The sequence below is a fragment of the Poeciliopsis prolifica genome, unplaced genomic scaffold, assembly GCF_027474105.1.
Source record: "Poeciliopsis prolifica strain line A6 unplaced genomic scaffold, Auburn_PproV2 SCAFFOLD001, whole genome shotgun sequence".
Lineage (NCBI taxonomy): Eukaryota > Metazoa > Chordata > Actinopteri > Cyprinodontiformes > Poeciliidae > Poeciliopsis > Poeciliopsis prolifica.
In genome coordinates this window covers 10719243-10745842 of record NW_026562376.1, presented here as the reverse complement: position 1 = coordinate 10745842, position 26600 = coordinate 10719243, and the positions used below count along the sequence as shown (strand labels likewise).

General features: G+C 36.7%; 1 protein-coding gene across 1 annotated transcript; it reads right to left on the bottom strand.

Annotated features, from left to right (window-relative positions):
- Positions 1-1151: 1151 nt before the first annotated feature.
- sema3ab (sema domain, immunoglobulin domain (Ig), short basic domain, secreted, (semaphorin) 3Ab) lies at positions 1152-25139 on the bottom strand. The gene is made up of 18 exons (XM_055030530.1): positions 24877-25139; positions 24329-24450; positions 16915-17075; positions 16449-16511; positions 14730-14849; positions 13128-13218; positions 12289-12408; positions 10309-10451; positions 8677-8791; positions 8513-8582; positions 8225-8369; positions 7903-8122; positions 7708-7799; positions 7569-7610; positions 6816-6973; positions 5903-5970; positions 4833-4978; positions 1152-4506 (listed from the first exon to the last, which is right to left on the bottom strand). The coding sequence occupies exons 1-18, from the start codon at positions 24918-24920 to the stop codon at positions 3973-3975; spliced, it is 2454 nt and encodes an 817-aa protein (XP_054886505.1). The 5' UTR covers positions 24921-25139; the 3' UTR covers positions 1152-3972.
- Between the last annotated feature and the right edge of the window lie 1461 nt (positions 25140-26600).

Here is a 26600-nt window from a genome sequence, read left to right as displayed (position 1 = left end):
ATAGTACAAAAATTTCCCAATGCTTTCTGCTGTTTTATACAGACAGAAATCTGTAAAGTGTGGCATGCATTTGGATTCAGTCAACTTTGTGCAGGACCAACTATCCATCAGGTCACATTACCATCTCAGACTGATAGAAAGTAGCTGAGTTGGATAATCACATCTTGAACACAGAGATGGACTTTGACTAGCAGATGAATATTCATTAATCAAAGCAATTGCATTGCACATCTTGCGTTTAGTGTTGTTGTCCTGAGAGATGGTCAATCTTTGCGGCCTCTGACATAATTTATAGATGAATTGCACTATTAAACTCATCTGAAGTCTCTCTGAACTTTCTTTTCCTCCCTAGAATACCTGCAGCATTATGCTGCCACAACTATGTTGTACAGTGTAGATGCTGATTTAAAGATGATATAAAGTACAGGTTAATTTTCTACACATGTTATTTTGCATGCAGGACCAGAAAGCTCTGTTGTGGTCTTCTATAACAGATAACAAACTGCTAACAGAATGACTTATGCTTTTTCTCAAAGATGACTTTCCTCTTGTCCCTGTTCTGTAAAGGCTATATTGACACAAAATATATGATAGACACAAATATATGTTGGTCTGTCAACAAATTCACCTACCTGAACTCGGCAACAACTATTGATTACTATTTTGATCAATGCTCTCTTTGTCTGACTTGTCGGTTTGTATGTCTCAGGGTTAGGGACCCTGAGACATGGGTTTATTAAAACATTGATAAAACCATCTCATAGAAACTTAAAGCATGGGATGTCTCTTTATAATCTGAATCTATTATCTCCACACTGTAAACTCTGACCTGCTTGAAAACCATGAGACCAAATTCTTTTCACTTCTGAGGTGTATGGTACTTCTTGGGCTATCACATAAAATTTACATTTTTGTCCGCCATCCATCCATTTTCTTACAGCCTTATCCCATTGGGGCCGGGAGGGGTGCTGGTGCCTATCACCAGCTGTCAATAGGAGAGAGGCGCATTTTTGTTCATAACATTAAATATATGGAAATAATTAAATGCATGCTTTTGCAGGAATTAACTATTTCACTGGATGTAACATTTTCAGAGTTATTCACTTTGGTTTCATTGACACAGAAAGGACAAGAATGGTATAAACATCCTATAACTATCAAAAGCAGATTTAATGAATGCAGCATTTCATGAAGAGACATTTATTACATCAGGAGAATACATCATGCCAAAAATCAGCAACAGCAGCACTTAATTTCCTCACTCCCACTGTTCATCCGACAAGCCCCATATATTTCCTTCTCATAATGATAATCTTATCACGCGTGCATCCACGACTCTGCTGTTCAGCTTGTCTCATTCATTTTGAGACTAAAAATCTCCCAAGGACACTTCCAGCTGCTTCTCATCTTCCTTCCAAAAGTGGATGAAGCTTGCACACAGTCGCAGTCATCTGACAGGGCAATGTTTGTGCAAAGCGAAAATTATCATTGTCCATTGTAAGATAAACTGGCATGTGGAGACTGGGGTCCATGGGGAAATCTTGTTGAGTTCCTGTTTATAACATGTACACTGTTTGGAGCACTAACAGAAGCAGGAAGGCATTTTTCAAATCGCTCCTATTGTGTACTACAGCATAAGCAAGAAACAGCTTAAAGGTGACAACATTAGACTAGTTTATCATCGCTATGGTAGAACAAGAACACTACACCAGTATTCACATGCACTACTACACAGTGGTATAGTTGATTAATATAGACCATAGTATTTATTTTTCACAGTTACATTCAGGGTTTGTGTTTGTGCACTGTGCAGTGATGGTTTTAGTCAATTTTATTCTTATGCTACATGCAGTGAATTTACTGTGTCACACTGCAATGTCTGCATAAAATATGGATGTGTTAAAAGTACATGACTGTATACTGGCATATTGCCCAATGCATTTGACATTTAATGCACGTGATAACTAATAAAATACTTAAAATCTTCTACATGTGATAAAATTTATTTTTTATTTTTACCTAAGTGGTCCAGTAACAGAAACACGTTAGAAAAAAATGCCTGCTTATAATATATCACAATGTACAGAAATGTTTGACAATAAATATGCACGGGTGTAGAAACAAAGCTGACTGACAGAATAATTAAATAAACATGGAAGAACTCTGCTCAGCATTTGGAAAGTGAGACAATGCGGTTTTCAAAATGCTAAAATTGGAACGATTCAGATTGAAAATAATAAAATGTCTTTGTCTAGGAAGCTTATCTAGGGCACGGACACACAAACACACATACAAGTACAAAACTTTCCTGTTTACAAATGTTCTGCAAACTATGTCTCATAAGTAGATTTCTACTTTGGGCAAGTAACACAAACTAGATAATTGAAATTCATTCCCTTTCTTGTGATAAGATTATTATAGAATACAGTATTTACACATGTTGACAGGAGTTGCATTGGAGAACCAATAATAACTGGATTTTCATTTAACACTGACTAATTCAAAACTAATTGTTCATTGAATTACTTACTAAATCACCATGGAAAAGTATTTATACTCACTGAACCTTTCCACATTGCTATGCGACGTTACAAGTGTCAACATTCATCACCTTAGCACTTTTTGTAAGTAGAGCAAAATGAAAAAGTATAAGGAAGAAGATACATGATTTTAATTTTGTTTAGTAATGTGAACCTAAAATGTTTATCCTGCAATAAATTTGATTGTATGATATTATCTCATGTGTAGTGAAAGCTCCATGTATCAGCAATTTTTCTTTTTTTTTTACTGAAGACTAAAATGATTTATTCAAGGTCCCCAGTCTTAACAATCATCACTCTGCATGTATGGACGCAATTTAATTGCAATGTTTCTGTAAATGCCTCAGAGGTTTACTCAGAGGTATAGAACATTAGCGCACAGACAACATCATGGAGGTTATTAAGGCAAAGTTAGAGTATGCAACATTTAATACGTCATCCAAAAATTTAGAGAGTATGGCACCAATTGCATAGCTAAAAAGACATGGCTGTCTGCACAAATTAATAGGTCAAGGAAGAAGAGGGTGAACTAGTACAGAGGCAAAGAGGCCAATGATATGTCTGAAGGAGCTGCAGAGATAAGCAGCACATGGGAGAATATGTCAAGAGGACAACTGGAGTTTTTTAGGCACATAACACACATAATCTGGTATTTAATAATTAATAGGGAAAAAGTGTTGTCAGAAAGTTGGAAGAGACCTTCAATATTTCTTCCCTACACTGAAACATGGGAGCAAAATGGTGTAGAGCTATTAGAATGTGCATCTTTTTCCTTACACTTCAAACTATGCAGTACTATTTATTGATTAGAAGAATGCCCCCTAAAATAAACTGATGTTTCTGATTGTGAGATGACTAAATGTGAAAAACTTTGAGGAGTATAAATACTTTTGTAATGGACGTTAATTCTCATTGCATTTTTTGAACTGTGTAACTTATCAATGTAATAGACTTGCAAGTTCATTTATTCCCATAAACAACTTCACCCAGTCTCATTGTTGTGTGAGGTAAAATACAGTATATAATTTTTGTTATTTTAGACATTTTGCAAACTTAGAAACATCACCTAACTACATTACAATGACCGCATCTCATTGCCAGTCATGTCTACAGGATGGGCACATTTGTCCATTGTTTTGTGCGGAGTGGTCCTACCGCTCTGCATTGTTCATGTCACTGAGGCCAGCAGAGATGATATGCTCCAACAATCTTCGATGATACAACAGCATTCCTTTTTTTTTTTCTGTGGGCTGTAAACAAAACTGCCCACACTTAGATCACACTAGTTTGCAGATAAGAGCAGCATTTATTTATTTATTTTATGTTCAGTGTGTGTAGGACATGTATGTTTCAAAAACCAAACAGTTTAAGGTATACAGAATATGATCTGGGAGTGATCTGAAGTGTCGTGGTCAAAGTCAAACTGTATGGGTCAGACACTGCGAGGGGCCCGCTCCAGTTCATGGGTCCTGCGGTTGCGACCCTTCTGTCGTTCTTGAAGGTGCTTCCACTTGGATGCCAGGCCCTGAGCAGGCATGTTGCTGTGAGGACCCGGCGCAGCCTTCTGCTGCGGCTGCTGATGGTGTGTTTGTACTTTTTGGACATGGTGAGCTTTCTGTCGCTTGTGCTTTCTCTCTCTTTTCCAAACTTGATCACAGAAGTCATCAACACTATTCAGAGTTGGGTGATTGACTAAAGACAGAAAGTCCCTGTACCAAAGTTTTTGACTGGGAGTTTCTCTCGACAAAGAAAAGTCCTGAGCTGGGACAGTGGTAGCTGTATCTTCATCATGATGCAAAAGATCCTCCAGCCGCTCTGCGTCAATCACTTCCAGGTGAACCTTTAAGACTATCTGCATGAAGCCATGTTCCACTGCCTGGCACAGATAGATGCCTGAATCCTTCTTGTCAAGAGTGCGGATCAGAAGACCTTGTTCTGTTCGAACGAAACGCTCCTCTGACTTGATCTGAGCAGTGAGAAAATTGGAAGTGATAAGAGATAGAGCAAATGAGAAACTTCGGAACATTATAATGAACTATTAGCACTTACTGTAGCACAATAATCTAATCGTCCATGCTGCTCATTGTTCTTTTTTAATTTCATAAACTGAATTTTATTTGAGTCAGCAGTGGTATTAAGCAATGATAAGATGTGCTTCTTAATAATTTATTCAAACGGCTTCATATTATGGAATTATTTATAGCTATTGTATCTGCTCTGAAAGTCAAGTGTCTCTGAGAAAATTAAAACAAGACAGAATATTTAAGAATAAGATAAGCAAAGAATCCTTACTTCTTGTTTGCGTTCATCAGCGGAGCGCTGATACTGCCAGTATGTAGTGGCTCTCTGGGACTTGGGGACACATTCCAGGAAAGTGCTGCTGTTTTCCACACCATAGACAGTTCTATCATGGACAGTTGCCTGTCCGCTGAGTTCATCTGGTAAAAATAAAAAGTTTATCACTAGTTTTACAAATGTATTTCTTTTGGGAATTTTCTTGTAGGTATTTCTGAATATGTTCATTGGAGAAAATGAACACATTCATAAAAACAACACACTTTGAGTTTTCTTACAAGAATACACAATTAAATTAAGTGTTACCACTTTAATGAGAATATAAATTAATCATACAAGCAATTTAAATATGACGATATTCTTATGACTGTTTATCAAGATAATTACTGAAAGTACAAAAAAAAGAAAAGAAACCTGATATGCAGGAAGTTAAGTTGCTGCAAAGGTGCTTACTCATGTGAAATGAATGTATGATGAGGCAAATTGTGGGCATATGTTGGCTTAGGGATGAATTGAACTGGAATTATTATATTTCAGCAGATAACTGATTTTGTTCAGAAAATATGTCTGTCACCGCAAAAACATTTGATGTATTTTCACGAGTTAATTTTGTAGTAATTTTATATTAAAAGATATATGTACAATTATTTTCTCTGCAATGTGTTTAGCTTTATATTTTGGCTAAATTTGCAGTCTACATGGTTGCAGAAAACAGTTAATTGGTTATGTACTGTTAGGATTTAATAATTTTCTTCCTAAGTAAGAGGAGAAAAAAATATATAATTGAGGCAATGAATATATTAAAGCTGAAAATGAATCTTGACTTTGAATCGCAACATGTCGGCATACAAGAGGCCTCTGTGACAGTGTGGAGCCCTGAGGGAATCTTGACTATGCTAATTACTAGTCTCACATGAACCAGTGTTGATTTTCACACCACCAGAAAATGAAAAATACAGATAAAACACCAAACTGAGATTTCAGTTTTGGTTTTGTCAGGAAATAAAATCTCTGCTCATTAAAATTGCCAGCGAATATCACAGTTGAATGTTTTAATCTTTAAGGACCTTGTTGCTGCAGGTCTGAGCACTGGGTGAGTGGGTCTCCGTTCCTGATATCTTGCCGTCTTGTTCTCCTGCAGAAACACAAGCAGAGTCAGCAGAAACACCCATTTTGAAAGTGTGAGAGAGAAGTGTGTGCACATGTGTGTACGTGTGTGTAGGCATGTGTTTGAATGAGTTTTGGGTGTGCAGCGAAACTGCAGGCCAACATAAACAGATAAACAGCAAGCAACCCATGGCTTAGCTGAAAAACTTTAATTACGGGGTGTGAATGATGGAATTTAACATGAATCAATCACTCCATACTGTCATCTTTCTGGAGTACAGATGCTAAGGAAGATCTTGATTATTATCAGTCAGTACCTCCAGGATATTTTCTATACACAAATATTTGAAGCAGCTATGGAAACGCGCGAACTGGTGAGATCCGCCCATCTACGTTATATTGTTCTAAACCTGAGATTGTGTGATGATGTTTGAGCTCCCATGTTGACCACAATGCCATTAAATTTAATATGTTGGAGTCTAACTAACTGTGGGAAAATCAAAAAAGAAAACAGTCAAAAGGTTTACTTTCACTATGTGTATGTTTATACCGTTCTTGTTGATTTCACAATGACAGCCATAAAGGGCCACAATTTTCTTTGCCAAACATAACAAAGACACTCTCCTGAGAAGGAAGAGCATCTTGCAAATGTAAAAAAAAAATTACATTTGCAGCAATGATAGCATTACATCAGAACTGTGCAAAATCCGGTTAACTTTTTTCTGGAGCTAGATGGACTAATAAGTTTTTAAGTATGATAAAGTCATAAAAAATGTATCCTAATTTAACAACCATTTTTGAAATTTTGACTAGCTTCACTGCAGAAGATGTTGATGAGATGGTAAAATATAAATAGAAGTTTGTTTGTGCTACCTCTTTGCCATTGGAAAGTATCTAGAGCATTCTGTGCCATCCCATGCACAGTAAGGGTCCCTCGCCAAGCAGCATTCAGCACAGGCCTTTCCATAAACCTCACAACGGTGTAGAGGCATCTGAGACACACCGATGTCTGATCCAAGATAGAGTTGTTGCTATAAAGAGAAAGGAACCAGATGGTCAATGATGTGAAAAACAAAGTTCAGTGGGATGTTTTTAGGGCAGGGGGAATGTTGTACATTTTTAATTGTAAAATGTTTCATACATGTTGTAATTTTTATATACATAATACTGTGCAAACAAAGTCAAGTTCATGTGAGCAGTATAGTTTTTCAAGTAACAAAATCCTTGACTCAGGTCTTAAAAATGTTGGTCGACTATTTAGGGAGAATTGTTCAGCCCTCCTCCCACCTGTCAATTAGTTGGCTTGTTTTCATCTCCCTGTCATTTCAGCTTACAAGCTAACTGTCACTGGAAAGCCAGCAATTTAGGTTTGTTTATGTGATGACATGGGAGCTTATCTCAAAGTCTTTAAATAGTGGAAACAAAGATGTCTTTGTTCTGTCTCTTTGCCCTGAAGGCGTATTACCTCTGAGAAAAAACTTTATGGGCAGGTTTTTCAAAACAAACGTCATGCATAAACAGTCGTCAAAGGCTATTATCGCACAGGCCTTTCGCGTTATTCTCTGTAGAAACAAAACTGCCCACGCTTAGATCATGTATATAAATATGATGAATAAAAATCTGTACCTGTTTTGTTGAAAGTTCCATGGCTGTAATTGCAACTGGTTCCTAAAAAATTAAAGAAGGAGAATCAATAATTATACAGAGAGTGTTGATTCTAATGTTTCCAAAGACGTCTTACCGGGTGACATGGAGAACAACTTACTCTGAATACAGTCATTTCTTCCAATAACACTTCTTCCAGGTCATGCCATGAATTTCTTGGGATGGCCACAACTTTCAGAACTGTTCCTATGTCTGAGAAGGCAGAGAAAAAGCTCAATTTTTTGACCCTGCAATAGTGACAGTGATTCATTTAGCTTTGCAGAATTGACTTAAAAATATAGATTTTTTTTTTTACCTGTGCCGATGAACATAACATCATACAAGCCATCTTCAGCTTCCACCTTATCCACTACCATTTTAGTGAACTGGTAGTCTACATCTGTTTTGACTATTATTGGTTTATTATTAATTGGATAGACAGGATTAAACATGGCCGGGTGACTTCTGGCAAAAGTGACCACTTCGTCAGGAAGGTCCTTGGTTGTGTCAAATCCACCAAATGTTTTGCTAGGGCACTGCATTAAAAAAACAACAACATAATATTAGCTCTAAAAGGAACACAAATCAAAGGGAGTCCTGTTGGGCTCTAAGCTCAGTAAAAAGAGCTACGGACTCACTGTGCCAGGTCGGGGGTAAGGTACACGTCCCTGAAAGGGGACCCACTGATAGCTGGGTCCGTCCCTATGAGCATATGGACCCAAGAAAGCTCTTCTTATATCTGCCATGCTGTACATACACACCGCTGAACCTTTAAAGACATTGCTGTACAAAAAATAAATAAATAAATGAAGTAACTATAAGTAACAAATATAACACATGCTCATAAATCACAATAAATATATATTATATATATATATATATATATATAAAGCATTTTATCTCCTGTAAAAGACTTTGTGATCTACCTGGAAGTTGTAAATACTCCATAGATTACTGGGCTCTTAGGATCCTTAGTGCTTATGAGAAAGACGTCCTCTACAACCAAAACAAAGGCCAAAACAGATTACAAATCTTCTGCGCTAAAACAAATATTGTCTTCTTATTCATGCGACAAGAAGAAATCACTCACGTAGTTCATCAAAATGTGTGTCGATCCCATTACTGCCCGGCACAGAGCAAATCAGTCGGGCTTTCAGGAAAGTTGTCCATTTATTTACTAGGCTTCTGTGGCCCCCGAGGTCATTCTAAAAGATACATTACATGTTATTTCATACAAGTGGTTTATATTTAACATCTTTTTTGAAGAAGAAATGTTCTGAACAAACTGACTTTCTTGATCTGCATAAAACATTAAATGTAAATGTAGCTGACAAAATGCAAAGCTTGTGTTATTTAAGTTCTCCACAAAATACCAAAACAAATACCAAAACAAAAACAGAATGAAGGATGTGTTGCCTTCAGTTAAGCCTATTGACTGGCATGTACAGTTGATATCATTATACGTGCTGACTTTTGAAAGTAACTTCTATACAGACTTAGATGGAAAGAGTTGGAAAAAGTTAAGTCTTGCCATTGTAACTTTGATTTTAAAAAAACTGTTTAGAAATGTACTTTGAATGTCTGGTATTGTAGCCTTTGTCAAGTTATAAACTATTGCTTTAATTGGTAACACTAGATGCAAGAGACTGTTTTAAAGGTTTGTCTTTGTTTCAAAATAGGAAAACCCACAAGCTCTCTTGCAGAAAAATATGACCACTCCATGCAAGAATGCTACCCAAAATTGGAAATGTTTTTTTTTTCTTAAATACAATATAATTACATTTTAAATCCTGAAAAAAATTCCAAATTAATAAAAATGTTTTTATTAAATCTCATTATTGTTAACTGTCCACAAAATTGTGATAGATGAATAATAAATCGCCAATAAAAATTTAACTCAGTGTCAAACTCCAGTAGAAGTAAAAATACACAAAAGTCCACAAAGCAAATGGTAAATCTATTCATGTTGGAGGATTTGAAGCTTCATTCTTACATTTTTTTAGTGACAAAAAGCTTTTTAGGTGTTGTAGAGTTAGAAGACTAGCATACTCTAACTTCAGTGAGCGGTGTTTGTTTCCTTAAAGGAGCACGCAAACATAAACTCACGTTGTGAATACAAACGCAAACGCATTCCGTGTAAGCTGATTTATAGCAGCAAATTAAAATGTGTGCAAATGTGCATGGGTTCAAATTATTACCACAACTCGCATAATGAAAGGATTGTCTTCTGCTGAGGACAGCAGATTCCAAACATTCTTGGTGATCAGGCTGTTATAAAGAAAGGCTGATCCGCAATAAACAGGGGTTTAAGGTTGGACATCAGATCTGAAATAAACTGATTTTGAAGGATGTGGACCATGAAATCTGACACTTGAGCTCAGAGGTAGCAGAGCCAGAACTGGGGCGGCATTGCTGCCATCACAACATATCACGTTCCGGTGACATTTCAACTCTGTCTCGGGTTTCAGTTCCTCTCTTTAGAGGCGATTGCACAACATTCAACACAACCTAATCTTTTTATTCTGAAAATAATTACAGATCCTGAAAGTTACCAATATAGAAAGCAACTTATTTAACAGTCAATGTTTTTTTTTTAAACCCCAAAGCTGTTTCTCAAACTGCTAGAGATTGTTTTTGTGTCTTTGTTGAAAGTGCTATTTTCTTTTTACTTTTCCTGTTTGATGACCTGTCCTAATGTATGCATGCCTGTGTGCACACTTACTTTGCAGAGCTGTCCAATGCGAGCATATGTGGCTTTTCCAGCGTGTTCTCCATCCATAGCATTCTCTCTAAAGAACAGGTAGATTTTGTCATCCTCTGGATTGTCATTTTCTGGGATCAGATGGACACCTACAAATCTAGGATCTAGAAGAGACAAATTAGTGTCAAAGTTGTATTCACTTAAGTATGAATTGGTGAACAGGCAAATTAACCCTCAAAATGCTGCAGTTATTCTTCAAGGTTTATAAGAAGTCCATAGATACAGACATTTAGTTTTGAAAGTGGGGATGCATACTTGTGTTTCTTTCTGCTCGGTCTAATCACTCTCTAAAGTCTTATAAATGTATATAGTTGCTCTCAGTTCTCTTTCTCCTTTTCTAATTTGCAAAAAATAGATATTTGAAACATGATTTATATTTATATTTGATTTAACCCCACCCTTCTTCACCTGAGAGTTCACTTCAGCTAATTCATTCAGATGAAGTCACTTCAACTGAACACAATCTTTGTGTATGAGAAGTAATAGTCATGGACAGAAAAAGGTAAATAATTAGAATATCAGTGATCAATTAAAATCGTTTCCTCTAATCAAACAAACCTCAGCAATGAAGGTTAGGTCTGCAGATGGCGCAAACAGGCACCGAATTTGCAAGAGCGCTGCCTACCAGTGACAGGCAAACTTCATCACTTGTAGAAACACATCAGACTATTTTTTATCTAATTCCATCTGTAAAATGTGTAAATAGTTTATTAATCATTTATTAAAAACTGCTTAGATGGATGATAATGTTTTAAAGTGGCGTGTCACTGCTTGCATTCAGCTCACATTTTCCAGGACTGATGTTCTGTATTTTTCAAAACTTATTTTCTCTTTTAAGAACATAAACATGTACTCATGCACATACTTATGATGCATCAGACAGGAAGGGTGGAAAAGATGAAGCAGAAAGCAAATATCATAAAAAGCCAGACAAAGAAAAAAAAACTAGAGCATATATCCTCCACTGCTCAAATTACCCTAGAGACTTAAATTTATAATGACAACTACAGAACTCAGACATCTGCCTCTGGGCTGCATGGTGTCTGGAATACTAAAAATACATTTAATTAAAACTGAAATGCGGAGAGGCTGAAACAATAAATATTATTCTTCATGCTTTGTGTACAAAAGGCAGTATTTTGGAGACAAGCTGGTTGAAATTCCAGGCCTTTGTGAAGTAAAAAAATACCACAAGTCCATTTAGAGAATTATTTTCATATTCTTTCATATATCATGTACACGTGAACTGTAAAACAACTCAGTCTATAAGTTCAGGGAGCATCTTCCATAAACAGAATCTGCCGACAGGATATTGTTTAGTTTCTTTATCTGTGCAGGAGTATACCTAACCAAAACATTGGCATATGTCATATTAATTCAAAACTATTGTTTGGAATTGTGTAATTGTTATTTCATTCACAGTTTCATAAAGTTAAAATTTTCCATATCAAAAATAAATTGAGCCTGTTGGACTGGAGTCTCGGTCCATTAGATCCACACACTTCACACACATTACAGCCCAAGATTCCCAAGCTCACAGTAAACGTTGGAAGCACAGGCACAACATGTGAGGATTTAGGATAATGTAGATTTACTCTGTTTTTTTTGTTTTTTTTTAATAGAAAGTGTAGATTGTAATATAAGAAATACAAATTAAAACATTGAGTAGTTTTATTTGTTGTTTATATTACAACTATGTATCTCCATGAATTCAGACAAAAGCTCACTTACAAAGAAAATTTTAACAAAGATTTAAAGACATAAGCAGAAAGTGGTTTACTCATGCTTAACACAGATGATATGGTGATGTGTCGCATGATATGAAAGTATGAATTGGTGAACAGGCAAATTAACCCTCAAAATGCTGCAGTTATTCTTCAAGGTAGTTTATTCATACTGAAGATAGGAGGCAAATCAAGGCAGAGGGTCCTCTAAACCTACCATTTAGCCACCTGGAGTCGTGTTGCTCTGTTCTGATCGGATGATGTTTGCCAAGAGTGCGAAAGATGGCAAAGTCCCGCCCCATGAAGTCGGCTGATGTTCCAGCATACAGCTCCCCATCTACAAAGGAGAGGATTGATTAGTGTTAACACAGTAACGTGAGACGAGGCCGCCTGCTTTCCCCCGTGGGTTCTGTTCAGAAATCCGAGGAATTGAGCGGGGGCTTAGCAGCAAAGGTAGATTTCACATCCACAGAGAACAAAGACATAACAAACATCAGGAGTGTGAAATCGACATTAAAACAGAAGGCAGGGCAGAGAAAGGAGGTGAGGACAGGATGAACGGATGGTGGGTCAGATGCTGGGGGAGAGAACAGAAGTGTGAGACAAGGGGAGTACATAATAATGCTAGTGAGAAAGGAGAAAAAAAAGGGAAAAGGGATAAGGGGTGATGGGCTGGAAAATAGCCATCTGCTTGGGTAAATGAGGTGGTATAATACAATATGATCACACATAATTGGGGGTAAAGAGAAATACCATGCTCATACACCCCTGCTTTATTTGCCAGAAAATGGGAGGAGGGAGAATTAGAGCAAAATAGACTCAGTACCATTAACCACACATGTGCACCACTTAAATGTATATTCAGACTGAAATAAAGTTTACAGTCCTGCCAATGAGAGGTTTTAAGTGTGTAAATACAAAGCAGCAAAGGATGTTCCTATTCTGCTATTTACATTGACGTCACACGCTGTGGACCCACTGAAATGAAAGAGCAAGGCACCGGGCTTCACAGGGATTTATTGCACACATGTACTCTGTATCTTTCCATAAACTCACCAATTAGCATTGAAGCGGTGAGGAGCTTAGGGTCATAGGGACTCTTCCCTCTGCCATTTTCTACATGGGGAACCAGTCTGAAAATACCATCCTGCTTTCGCATAAAAACAGAAAATCAGTGAGATGTTGTGGCATAATATCAAACACAGACAGTGAACATAGCTTCCTGCATATGTAAATTACACACACAAAACAAGAGAAGAGTAGAAACAGAGTTTTCTCCAGTTACTGTCAACACTTCATGACACATAAAGTAGCATTGTTTTTTTTTGTGTGAAATCTTTGTAGAGGGTTTTGAAATAATTGTTTCCCTTTTCTTTACAGATTTGAGCTCAAATATTGAGTCAGCTGATGTGTGACTTTTGCTTTTATCAAACATTTCCTTGCATATGCACTGAAGACAGCTAAATGTGTTGTCCATCGTGTTACAAACACAAGCTTCAATTACTGTTTATGTGACAGAGCAGCATAAAGCAGTGGATACTATGAACAAAAAGGAAAACAAAAAAAAAATCTTTAAAAAAGAAAAAAACTGAATAGCATAACATTTATAGTCAGCTCCTTTAGTCAGTATTTTGCAGTACCACCTTTCACTGCAATGACAGCAGCAATATCTTACAAAGATATAGCTACCACTTTTGTACAACACAGTTAAAAAATACTTCAAGCTCAGACTGGACGGAAAGCATCTTAAGCTTTACATTTTCAATTAGAAAATCTGACATTTGACTAGGCAATTCCAACACATGAATTTACTTTAATCCAAACTCTTTCTTCATAAATTGAAAGGTGAACTTGCTCCTCAGTACCTAGTCTGTTTCAATAGATGGCAGGTTTACTTACAGTATTGTCCTATATTTAGTTCCACCCATAAACCGATCAGATTCTCTCCCTTGCTGAGGAAAAGTAACCCCACAGAATAATGTTTTCACCACCATGTTTCATATGAAGATGAGTGACATTTTCAGTTCCGGTTTCTGTTGAACAGAGTTGGTTGTAATCCAGAGGTCTACTTTTCCACAGTATTACATATGATAAAAAGAGTCAGTGATTATGTGTCAAACTCTTCACAGAGTTTGAAGGGAGACCAGCAGCATAATGCCAAGACAACATTTCTAACCACTGTGGCTCAGTGACCTCAACACTAATGAATTGCATTTCCACTTTATGATCCACACAGAGTTGATGGCTTTTCTCAGGGACATTTCCTTCCCCTAATGGTCTGTAAATAGCCACCCAATTAGTGGGAGACTCTCATTTATAGGTCTGGCATTTGGAAGAGAGGAGAGTAATTCTCATTTCTCAAATTTAAATGAGCAGAATGCACAGACGTTCATGTAAACATACGCTGTTTAACATCGCAAAAGTTCGCCAGAGAAATGAACTGATATGTGGTGTTTAAAGTTCTTTTAAGCTTTTTTTCATGTTTTATTGAACCAAACCTGTTTATATTTATTTGTTACAACATCTCCATGTCAACATGACCAAAAAGAATCTGAAATACTGAAAACTAATTAAAACATAAAGCCTGTCTAGTCTTTTCCAGTGTGTATTGTTGTTTATGGCAGCAGATATGGACAAGGACATAAATCTAAGCTGTACCTCTGGTTTCTTTCCCACTTCCAGGTAGGAGCATACAGGGTGGAAGGCTCCTGTCCCACAAACATAGAAGTGGCTCTGGTTGAAAGGTTGCAGAACTTTGATGAAATGTGCACATTCTCTCTGATTAGAGAAAGATAGAGAACAACAATGTTTCACAGTAATTATTGTGTTGCAGTTTCTGAACAAATGTGACGCAAATGACAGTCATTTTTAATTTATTCAGACAAAAAGTAAATTTTCATATTTAACTTCTCTTAAGTGACTCAAGCAACAGCACATTTACATTTTTGTCTACTTTTTCATAGTTTTTTTTCATAGTTTTTTTTCTGTTTTGTCTTCTGTTTGTTTTACAATAGTCTTGCAGCTATAAATATAAAGTGAATTACTGCTGGGATTTCAGAGGATGTCTCCTGAAATCTGAAGTTTTATTATGTGTTGAACCTTATCTTTAAAATCAACTGCTGCGGTTGCACATATATTTGCATGACAGTCATGTTCATAACTTAATCATACATACAATAATACGGTAATGTGTACCACCTTACATTCATTGGTATTTTTGTCATGAAATAATTTTAATATTTCAGTTATGCTTGCATTTCTACTATATTTCTGAATGTCAAACATCCATCTATCCTTTTTTATTCCTGACTGCATTGTAGAAACGTTTGTTTCAGACTACGATGGTATATTTATGGATACCCTTTCCTTTTTTCTCCCCCTCACTCTCATCTGGCTCTATGAAAGACAACCATCCCTCAGGGTGTCTCCTTATACATTTCAAATCGTTTACAGAAAACACACAGAAGACTTCACTGCCCTTCTGCTCCCCTGCACAGGCAGCCGAACTGACCGCCAGAGGCACTTGCCCTATTCTGGTGAAAAAAATCTTAGCCACAAACAGCATCAATATGATCTTACAGCCAAGCTTTTTGCCCGGGGGCTTTGAACGATGAAAAAAAAAATACTACTTGAAGGAAAACAGATTCAAGACAGTAAGTGTATTTACATTGGGTTTCTGAAAACTGTGAGACCTTTTTACCAAGAGCCATGGGACTGTGACGTATTCTGTGATTTTAATCCAAATTAACCTCATATTTGAACTCATCTTAAATATTCACTTATGTTCTGAACAAATAAACTCCATGGTTTTTAATTTCTCTTTTTATTTTATTCAATCTGAAAGCTTGAATAAAAGAATGAAGCTTTGCAGTATGTCCCGACTCAAAATATTCTTGGATAGTGGTAGCAACATTTCTATCACCTACAAAATCCATATTCTCAACAAATGTGCTAAAAACCAGAATAATTTCTGGTTCTAAAGCCAAATGTAGTGTTGTCCAATCAGCACTTTCTTAGTTTTCCAGCTGGTACCTACCTCTTCCTTTTTATTGTTGTGTTTTTTTAATTTGCGGTTGTGCTTAGTGAAGCAAACAAACAAAAACAAACAAAAAGAGGAAACCAAAGAAACAAAGAAATATAAAGGTTTGACTTCTAGATTCTTATGGTTGAATTAAGGATCTCAGTCATGACTCTACATCTTAAGTAGGGTTATAACTTAATTATCTGTTAGAGAGATTTTCAACAGACAAGGTGAAATAATCCAAAACATTAAAAAAAATAATAAAAAAAGAAAGCTTTGGTGAAAGTCATAAAATAGATATTCATAGGCTTCCATGAAAAGAATCCACATGATAGTTGGATGCCTTTAGCTCTTACCAGGAGATCTTTCCCTGCCCACTTGCATTCATCTCTTCTAGTGGGAGAAGCAGTCCAGGGGATCTGCAACACAAACATAGTTTCTGCTGAAGACAGAAAAGCATTTCCCTGCACTTGAAATCATTTTTTTGTGTTAGTGATTTATAGCTTGTGTGCATGGAAGTGTGTTTATGAGAGTTGAAAGGGTCACAAAGCAGTCTGTTATCCACTTTGTTTCAATTTAAGACATGATTCACCCAGGTGTGCAGAGTGCAGCTAACATGTCTGGAACAGTGCCTGACTGCGTGAGACATCCCTCATCTGAAATATACATGAGGCACTTCTTCTTTAGATTCAGAGATAAGAATCCTAAGATACCTGAAGCCAGCAGTCTGGTTAGAGACAAATGATGTGGTCAGAAACGGACTTAAAGTCAGAAATGAAATGAACTGGCAAGTACTTGGGCTCCAAATTATATATGCTTTACCTGTGCCTTGTCTTTGCTTATGTTGAGGAGGTTAAAAGAAAAGATGTGATCCTTGGCTCCCACCAGGAGCCTTCCCTTTTCCTCATCCAGCAAGACAGTGTGGTAACCCGAACTGTTAGCCAGGCCTTCAAATGTCACAAGATTATTAGTCTCCAACATCTCTGTGGAGAGAAAAATGAGATCAGTATGCTACAATGATAAAAAGAAAAAACAACACCCAAAAATCACAATAAGATGAGGAAAGTCAAAACTCACTGAATTTAAAGATATCATAAGAACATTTTGAATACAGTGGGGTTTTGTTCACACATGAAACATACCAGATGTAAAAGTGACACAATACATATACACTAAACCTTCTGTCTTGAGAAAATAATTTTTGCAGGCATGCTGCTGCTCTTCTCATAAGTTTATTTTAACAAAACAAACAAAAGAAAAACAATAATGCACACACAAGCCAAGTTGAAAGATAGGGAGCGTCTGCCAAGTAAATGTGGATTCAACAGGTACAGCCAGGACTAGAAGCCAAAAAGCAGATTGTCTACATGGACATGGAACTGTAATAGGAGCTGCCAGGCAGAAGTACACAGACTAACAGGGGGATATTGTGTAACTCTTCTAATCTTTGGCTCAAATGGCAATATTTTCCTACAGTACATCAGTTGTTAGGATATTTTATGATACTCTTCAGAGAACGTTTTGGAACTTAATTTTATACTTTAGTGTCTCCCCAAATGACGGGAAGACTTGCCTGACATCTTTAATTCAATTACTGACCCATAAGTCACATCTGAGTCAGGGATTGTGATACTGTTTAATGTCACATCTAAAAGCACACAAAGATAAACACAATATTTGTTGTTTTCTTGAAAATGTGATCTTGCCAAAGAAGTAATCCCAGAGCAGAACTCCCTCTACCCCCCTTCAACTGGCCACCACCCCAAAACTGCAGAAAGTTTTGGAAGCACTGTAAAAAAAAAAAAAGAAATCCTTCCTCTAGCATCCTCTACATTTATTTCTTTATTTCTTAGTAAGAAAAGAAGGAACAAACAGAATCACTCATAAATGTTTTAGAAGAGAATGCCCTCTACTCTGAAGTATGTCAGAGCCCGAGAGACAGACAGACAAGATGAAGAAAAATTGACGTAAGAGATAAAAATCATCACAGAAGAGAGAGAGCGTCACACCGACTACTTTACTTATTTAGCAGCTTGCCCATTCTGATAAGCATTTTTCAGATACAAAGTCAGCAATGTCAGTTTATAATCTTGAAATGAAAAAAATAATAATTTAGTTTGAGTTTTATTTAGTTTCCAATTCTTGGGAAACTGCAAAAAGGTTGGGCTAGTATTGAGAATTTACAATAACAATATATTTAACTTATTTAAATATTTAAAATGTAGATTTTTACAGAAGCTTTCAGAAGCTTCTGTAAAGTAGTCATTCAAAAATGACTACTTGGAAGAATAACCCTAATATTGTGTTTTTGTTGTCTGTGGTAGCAGCAGCCAGTTGCTTTTGTACCTGTTCTCCAGTGTGGTATTTTTCTGCATACCAGTGAGATGCCTCCCATGAACTGACTTCTTCAGTTTCTGACAACAACATTTATGTTGGACAGAATTCAGGACTTTTACCTTCCTATTCCAACAAATACTTTCACTGTTTGGATTCTGTCAACTGAAAGATCTTCTTGTTATCTTTAAATTTCATTGTCTGATTCATACAGACACACCCAGGTTAACAAGCATTTAAGTTCAGTAAAATAAAAATAAAAGTTAAAAAAAGCTGCCATTGGGAATAACCAATGTAAAATTAATTTGACAAAAATAATTTTATTTCACTTGTATTTTTAAAATAGAGCAACCTACAGAATTATGAATGAACTACATGAACTACTATGAATACAGTTTGTTGTAGTCTAATTACTGACTTCCTCAAGACATACTTCTTTTCTACTTGCATGTAAATTCTTTGGAAATTGCTCTATGGGCGGGGAGGGAAACAGTTTTATTAGTTATTTTGGTTTACATAAACAAATCTCTGCTTTTTATGTAACTGCTCCCATTTGATGGTTCTCTCTGAAGGAGTAATGTTTTTGTAGTTGCCTTTCTGTAACTTTGACCAAGAAAAGACAGAGAACATCTGAAAACACATATTCAAATTAAACAACACATTAATTGATGTAAGGAAAAAATGTTCACACACAGGTTGTGCTGATCAAGTTATTGTATAAAAAAGCAGAGGACCACATCTTCACTCTCTGTACACACCTCACTGGTTTTTTACAAAATTATCCATGGGAGAAGTGTCCATGGCAACAAACCATTCAACAGAGACTAGAGCTAAGTTATTAGAACCCAATCAGCCAGAGGCAGATACACTTTGGGAATTGTGTGTGGAAGTGTGTAATGTATGTTTATCAAGTTGGCTGGTGTGTGTTGCAGGAAAAAAAATTGGATGTTCCCATGTCGCTCTACAGGTAGTGGCCTATACATGTCTCAACCAGTGTCCCCTCTGGATAAACATATCAAATGGGTATTCATGGATAAAGAAGCATTTATGTTGCTGCTGTTTAAGCTGCAACTTTAAAACCAAGAGCCTGAATTTATGATCCTACACAAAACCTGTTTTGGTTGAGTTTCTGTTCCAACAGATAGTTTCACAATACCTAAAAGGAAGAAATGACCATTCAAGCAGATGGATATGTAAATGAGTGACTTCTAAAATGTGACCAGTGCACTCCTGTAAACTGTTCAGTCACACCCCATAATTGAAATAAAAAAAAAAAACATGTGCAACTATTCATGCATTTGCACATACTGTGTCTCTTAATACTTTTTTCTCAAGGAAGAAACATAAAGTTATTAGTAAATAATAAAACCAATATTTAATCAACATTCCTCTTTTATTCAGAGTGAGACAAAGAGGAGTCAGAAATAGAAAGCAAGAGACAAAGAGAAAGCACAATAAGGGGGCAGATGGAATGGATGCAAAGAACCAACATTCCCTTGAGAGAATGGTATAAATAAAATCTTTTACCCTACATTCTTCCTGTCTTTCTCTATTCTGCTTTCTCTGGAGGGCACAGGGAATGTTATCTAAGTGCTTTGTAAGACACAGACATTGTAGTTTTGAATATAATTCCTAAGCTGTAATGCAAAATAAGCACTCTTTTTCAACACTATTTGCATACATTGCAAATTTAGTATGTTAAGATTTGAAAGGATTGATTAATACAAATACATTGTATTATTTTTCTAGATAAAACTCTCAAGAATTTGTTGCTTTTGACATAGTAACTCATGACTCATTTCACAATCAAAGTTTGGCCCTATCACTATGACTAATTATTGATTCCCAAAAATCTTTCTGACTTTATCCAGAATGTTATTTATATGTATAAGCTTATCTATATGTACATTAATATGCATTAGCAGGCCCTCAGACAAAATTATTCAATATAATAACTGACAAAGTCATGTACAAAGTCATGGCCTTGGGGCAACACATATGTGGAGACAGAAATGACTGATTAAACCGTTAGACATTTTGGAGGAACTTGGATATAAGCAGTCATTTCTGTTTTCAGCTCAAATTGAAAGTGTTAAAGTCCACTACAACATGATTAAGAGCAACATTTCATTGAGTTATTTTACAGACTCTGCAGCCACAAATTCCATAGCACCTCGGGGAAAACACCACAAAGCGTCGGTGAGGTCATTTAATCCTTGTCAGGTAAAAAAGCAAAGTTCTTATCTGAAACAATGCAAACTGCTCCTGCTTTATTGCACATTTTTCAAATGTTATCCAATATCCCCACAGCATTCAATATCGTTATGGTTTCAATTTAATTCTTGTAAACATTTCTACATGTTTTCCAACCATCTTTTAAACTGCGTAATACTATTAACAGAATTATTAATAATGTATAATTGCTTACTTTTACATCATAAGCCATAGAATGACTTTTTTTATTTTTATTTTTTCTTCATCCTTTTTCACATGTTATACATTGACTTGTGAGCCAATATCCTTTGGCAGTCATGATTGTGTAAGCATTCTTAAACAGGCTGAAACTGTCTTCTCACTGTACCGTATTCATGATTTTAATCAGAACTGGCATAAAGACTGATCTGAAAGTCTCCGGAGGTAAATCTAAAGTAAAAACCAGAACACTGTGAAGCAAATGCTCACCATGTTTACAGATTATTAGGGCTACATCTGGGTAACACAAGAGAATGAGTACACTTTGCAAATCTCAAGAAGAGTATTGTTTTATCTCTCAGACTACTGTACAGACCTTGAGAAACCCAGCTCTACTATGTTATTTTCAATGCACATCAAGGGTGTTTTTGGAAAACTTCTACATACTTCAGTTCTGATCAAGGGTTATTGTACACCGCAGTGAAAACAAGGAACAAAAAATGTCTTTCTGTTGCAGAGGAATGTGGTTTTCATTTTCAGTTCATTGCTCTTTTTGTACAGAGGAGCAAGACTGTGTGCTTCTTGATGCAAGTTCTGGGCTCTGCTTAACTAAAGATGTGTAAGTGATAGAGGGTAAAGAAGAAAAGTGCTCTTTTGGCAGGACAATCACAACCTACAAACTCAAGTGTCGCTCTTGACAGCTAACAACATGTGCTTTGGTTTTTGTGACCCACAAACCTCAAAACCATAAATCCCTCTTTGCTCCCCCCAAAGGACCAATTCATCCACAGGGTGTGAGTTCACAATATTTGCCCAAGCATAACATACATTAAACCTGTTTGATTCTGCAGTTCACTTTTAGTCCCCACCTCCTGACTTACACATCCTCATTATCACCAGTTGTTGATACAGTAGGACTTTATGGTGTATTCATGCAGTAGCATTATTTCTCATCCTGCGTATTAGACCATTTTTTTCTAAAGATTAGTTGTAATCCATGAATTCAACAATTATGTGTCTCACAGTAGGGGGTGATACAATTGTATGTAGATTGCTGTTGGTAGGGTTCACTTCTATGTTGTGTTCAGAGGAGCAAAGACTCTCGAAGTGAGAAATTTGCAGATTTTTACTCTCTCACACACACACTGAAGCAAACTCAGTCTCAACTTTAAATGTGTTCCCAGTATTCTCCATGACCTGTAGAGGTCAGAGCTCCTTCAACCTTTCCATCCCATGTGTGACTGATCAGATGCTGCTGCCTAAGGACTTGACATCCTTTCACCCAGGTGAATATTCTGACTTTGTTTTTATGAGTAATGTTGATTTGCTTCTCACTGGTGGAACAAAAATTATAAGCATGAAATGAACAACTTGTGATCAACTGATTTCATGTGATTTTTAATGTGATTACCAGATCAGTCGAAATGCTAGACTACCATTCAAACAAGATTTGCACCAGATTGGACACATGAACATTGTAGAAGGAAAAAGCATAAAGAAGTATTTGTCCATCCAGATTTCTTCTGGTTTTTCTTTATTGCTACAATGAAAACTTTCAGATCAAGCATATTTGAATATCCAACAAAGATAATCTAAGTAAGTACTATATGCTGGTCTTCGCTACAAAATTTCCCGAGCACCAACTGTGCTAGGCAGTCTACACTACTCATGGATTTGTTAACAACCACAACGAATCAAGCAAGCTGATGGATAGTACTGGATAGAAAATCACCTGTTACCTGCTATTTCTTGCGACGCACACCTGCAGATGTATTTAGTAATTATTGGTCTGATGCTGAACAAGCATGAAATTGTCAGAAACATTGTAGAGCCTTTATATATTGTCCAACTTCTGTAAAATGTAGCTTAAATTAACCCGGAAAAATGTGCCAATACTTTGATACGTAAAATGCGTAATCTCCCTTGATATAAATCAATAAACGGTTTGGTGTCTGTAAGTTTTGTTAAGACTAAGATATATTCATTTTTGTGTCGGACAATTAATTAAATTTTACAAACTGGTAATTACCAGGAGACATATTTTATTCAATATACTTTATGATATATTCTATTTGATGACTTATTTAACCAGACAGTCCAGATTTTGTCATTAATTAAACTTTCAGAAATTACAGTGGCTGGAATGTGCCACAGCAAAGGGAAATGGTCTCAGAAGCTTTCTTCAGATACTGAATGATATGTAACTATCTGATATTAACATCTGTATTATGTCCTGAAGCAGTTAAATGAGAGAAAAAGCAATAATAGGAGAGATCTATAAGGGGCAAATACTTTTTCACAGCACTGTAAGTACCTGCTGACTACACTTAGATTAAAAATCCCCAGTCAGCACAAGGAAGCAAAGCGTTGCCCCCTGCAGCCAAAATTCAAATGAAGGCACAATCAAATATTAAAAGTATGGACTGCAGCCCAAATAAGCAAGCTGGTCAAATTGATACCTGGGGGGCTTCCAATAGAGATTTCAGTGCAGGGGCGGCTTTCACCAAACTGACAGCATGTGGTTTCAAATGACTGATACCCTTGCAGGTATCATTTGCTTTCTGCAGATGGCAACGTATTTATGCATGCAAGTGTGTCTGCGTACGGGCACACTCGTGTCTATAATTATGGATCCCCCAGCGCTAAGCGAAAAACATTTCACTTTGGTACAGCCATCTGGTGAAACAGACCGTTCACCATTCATCTGAGTATAATTACCATGCAGGAGAGAATGAAGCAGAAAAAATGACATTCAAGAAAATAAAATTTAAAAAAAAAATGAGAGAAGGATAAATGATGCAGCCTGGGAATCTGCCATGTTTCCACTGCAAAATAGACAACAGCAGTTGATCGAAACAGGGACAGAGGTATGAAGGCATTGGTCTTCTGCAACAAACTGCTTAGCATCAGTGACACAGAACTGGCAGGTCAGGCATGTTGAGGGATTTTATTGAACTAAGTGAAAATCTTCTTGGAGTGATGGGTCTAAATAATTAATTATCAATATGTGCAATTAGTTAGTTTCTGATAATTGCTGTGTCATAATGTGAACATTTCGAACATGGCAAGCAACAAGCTTGTCATTGGAACAAGGTGAGATGAATCTAGTTATTTCAGATGAAATAACTAGATTCACAGCATTCAGTATCGTTATGGTTTCAATAACGGTGTTGTACAGAAATGGTTTAAATACTATTCACCTATACAAATTCAACACACCCTGCCTTATGTGTCATACAGTGGAACTAATGCACATTGATTGCCCATATTGGTAAATGTCTTGATCATAAAGAAATTATTCACTTACTCAATAAAGAATTTATAATTTGTAATTTTATTTTTCAGAAGAGTTTAACAATCTTACTCCCTTTTACACAGCATTTGAAACACATTGAAACATGAACTTGGCAAAGCTAAAGAGATATCTTATAAGTTTACAAATCAGAAAACAATAGAAACAGTGAAATGATAATAAAAATCTGAGACATACCTTTATAAGAGAGTTTTAGCCGAGGCACGTTATTTTTGGTTTGTGTGGGTCCGCTGCCCTCTGTTCTAAGCACAGCCACCCCACACAGAAGTGTTATGGCACCCCAGAGAATCCCCATGATCCTGAAGGCAAAAAACTCCAGATAAGTCCTTTAAATAAACAACCCCTGGGCAGGCAATCTCAGACCCGGTTTGGCAGGAAACGATGGCAGAAACAGTCCTGTTGTCCAGTAAGTACAAAGAAATGCTGGTGAGTCAGTCCAGGTTGCCTCATAACAAGTCTTGCCAGAGCAAAAAAAAAAAAAAAAAAAGACAAAAAAAAAAACTTTTCTTGTTCCACAGGTCAAAGCCAAAATTAGAGTCCAACTAAAGAAGAGTCGAATCCAACACAGGGGAGTTAGGTTTATGGACTGCTGCCTCTGGAACTGTGATTTTTTGACTACTTGCTGCAAACTTAACAGAACAAACTGTAATTGACTCAAAAAAGGAGAATAAATTAGAACTAGTCACACATTAAATACCAAGAGAATTTAATTATGCTTTGACTACCTTTCACCTTTGGCATCTAAGCAGAATGTAGGTGTATAACCCATCCATGATGTTACTTGGCCGCACCTTTAGCCACAAAAAAGTAAAACTGGTCCAAATTGTTTCAGCTGTTCATTCCATCTGCCTGGTGAGTCCTCAATGGTTTGGCTTCTTTTTGTCTCCCACTCTACTTAGCGCTCCTTTGAGATAGTTTAGTCTCACTCAATGCAACACAGCTCTGTCACAACACCACAAGGCACCCAGTGCAACTGAGAACAGCTGAGGCAAACACCCCAGTCAGAGTGTAGAGAGAGTGTGGGAGAAAAGGAGAGGGAGAGAGCGAGAGGAAGAGAGAGAGAGAGAGATGGGTGGTGGCGGGGGACTGAGAAGTAAAGCAAGTGTAGAGTAGGCGGCAGAGGAGTAAGAGCAAGCAAAGATAGCACGAGTGAAAGGAAAACTGTTAGTTTTGTTGGAAACAAAGGGTGAGTGCAAGAAAAAAGGTCAAAAAGAGTGAAAAAAATGATTTTTCAGTTTGTGCAGTGATTTTACAGGATATATATATTTTTTACAGTTTTATTTAGAATTTGTGTTATTACGCAATGATTATCCTACTAAACATGTAAAAACATCGCTGCACAAGTCTAAAAACATTACTCTAGTTTTTGTTTATTTTAGCTCTATGCTCTATGACAGATAGAGGCTGGGAGGCATGAAACTCCTAAGAGATAGCTGTGTTGTTAGTTTTGACTGGCTCCATATGCTCAGTATCTCTAAAATCAACTAGTCATACCAGCAAGGCCTGGCAGCTAACATCCTTCAGTCCACTCACTGGCTAATTAAAAGGATGTTATCTCAAGACAACAAGCAGGCTGGTGGACAAACGTTATTACTGAAGGGAAATCCACCTGCTGCTTGACATCCTACGTCTGGCACAAGATACTTCTTCATCTATGGACATAACAATCTTTGTCAATACTTTAAGACATACTAAATTGCAAATAAATTACTTTTATTTTGCATACAATGGGTTTATTTGCAAGAACATTTTGTTTACATTCCTGGATTATCTCTGAGTTTGAAGGGTTTCTTTTTCTTTTTTTTTCTTTTTTATTGCTTAGTTACATGTGACATGACTGTACAACTGTTCACCTAAATATGCAATGTGACAGAACAACAAGGTTGATTTCAGCATTTCTGATGAGAGACCAAAGTATGTTTCATTTTTTTTATTTTTCTCCCTTCTTTTGTTTTATTTGAAATTTTCATCTGTGAACTTTAATGTCCTGATTTAAAACTAGGCTGCAAAGTCCCTTTCCTTAAGGGATTACCTTTCCTGACAAGAATTTTTATTTAAATCATGTGCCCATGATCCCCTAAGGACTTCACACTCATTCAGTCATTTACATGCTGGTGGTTGCAAGCTACATTGTAGCCACAGTTGCCCTGGGGCAGACTGACACAAGCAAGCCTTTCTGACCCCCACCAGGGAGTGAGGCGAATGAAGTGTCTTGCTCATGAAGCGGTTGGAGTGGGGTTTGAACCAGCAACCCACTCGTTAGAGGACAAAATGACTACCGTCGTTTCTATTTCAATGATTCTGTCAAAAATTTATTTTACTCGAAATGTTAGTAGTGGGAATATAAAGACTTCTGATTTAAATGGGACTATCTAAATAATAGGCAAAATATCTCAGATTCATTTTGATGTGGTGATGACCCAGTTCACTTTCAACGGTCAGTTTAAGG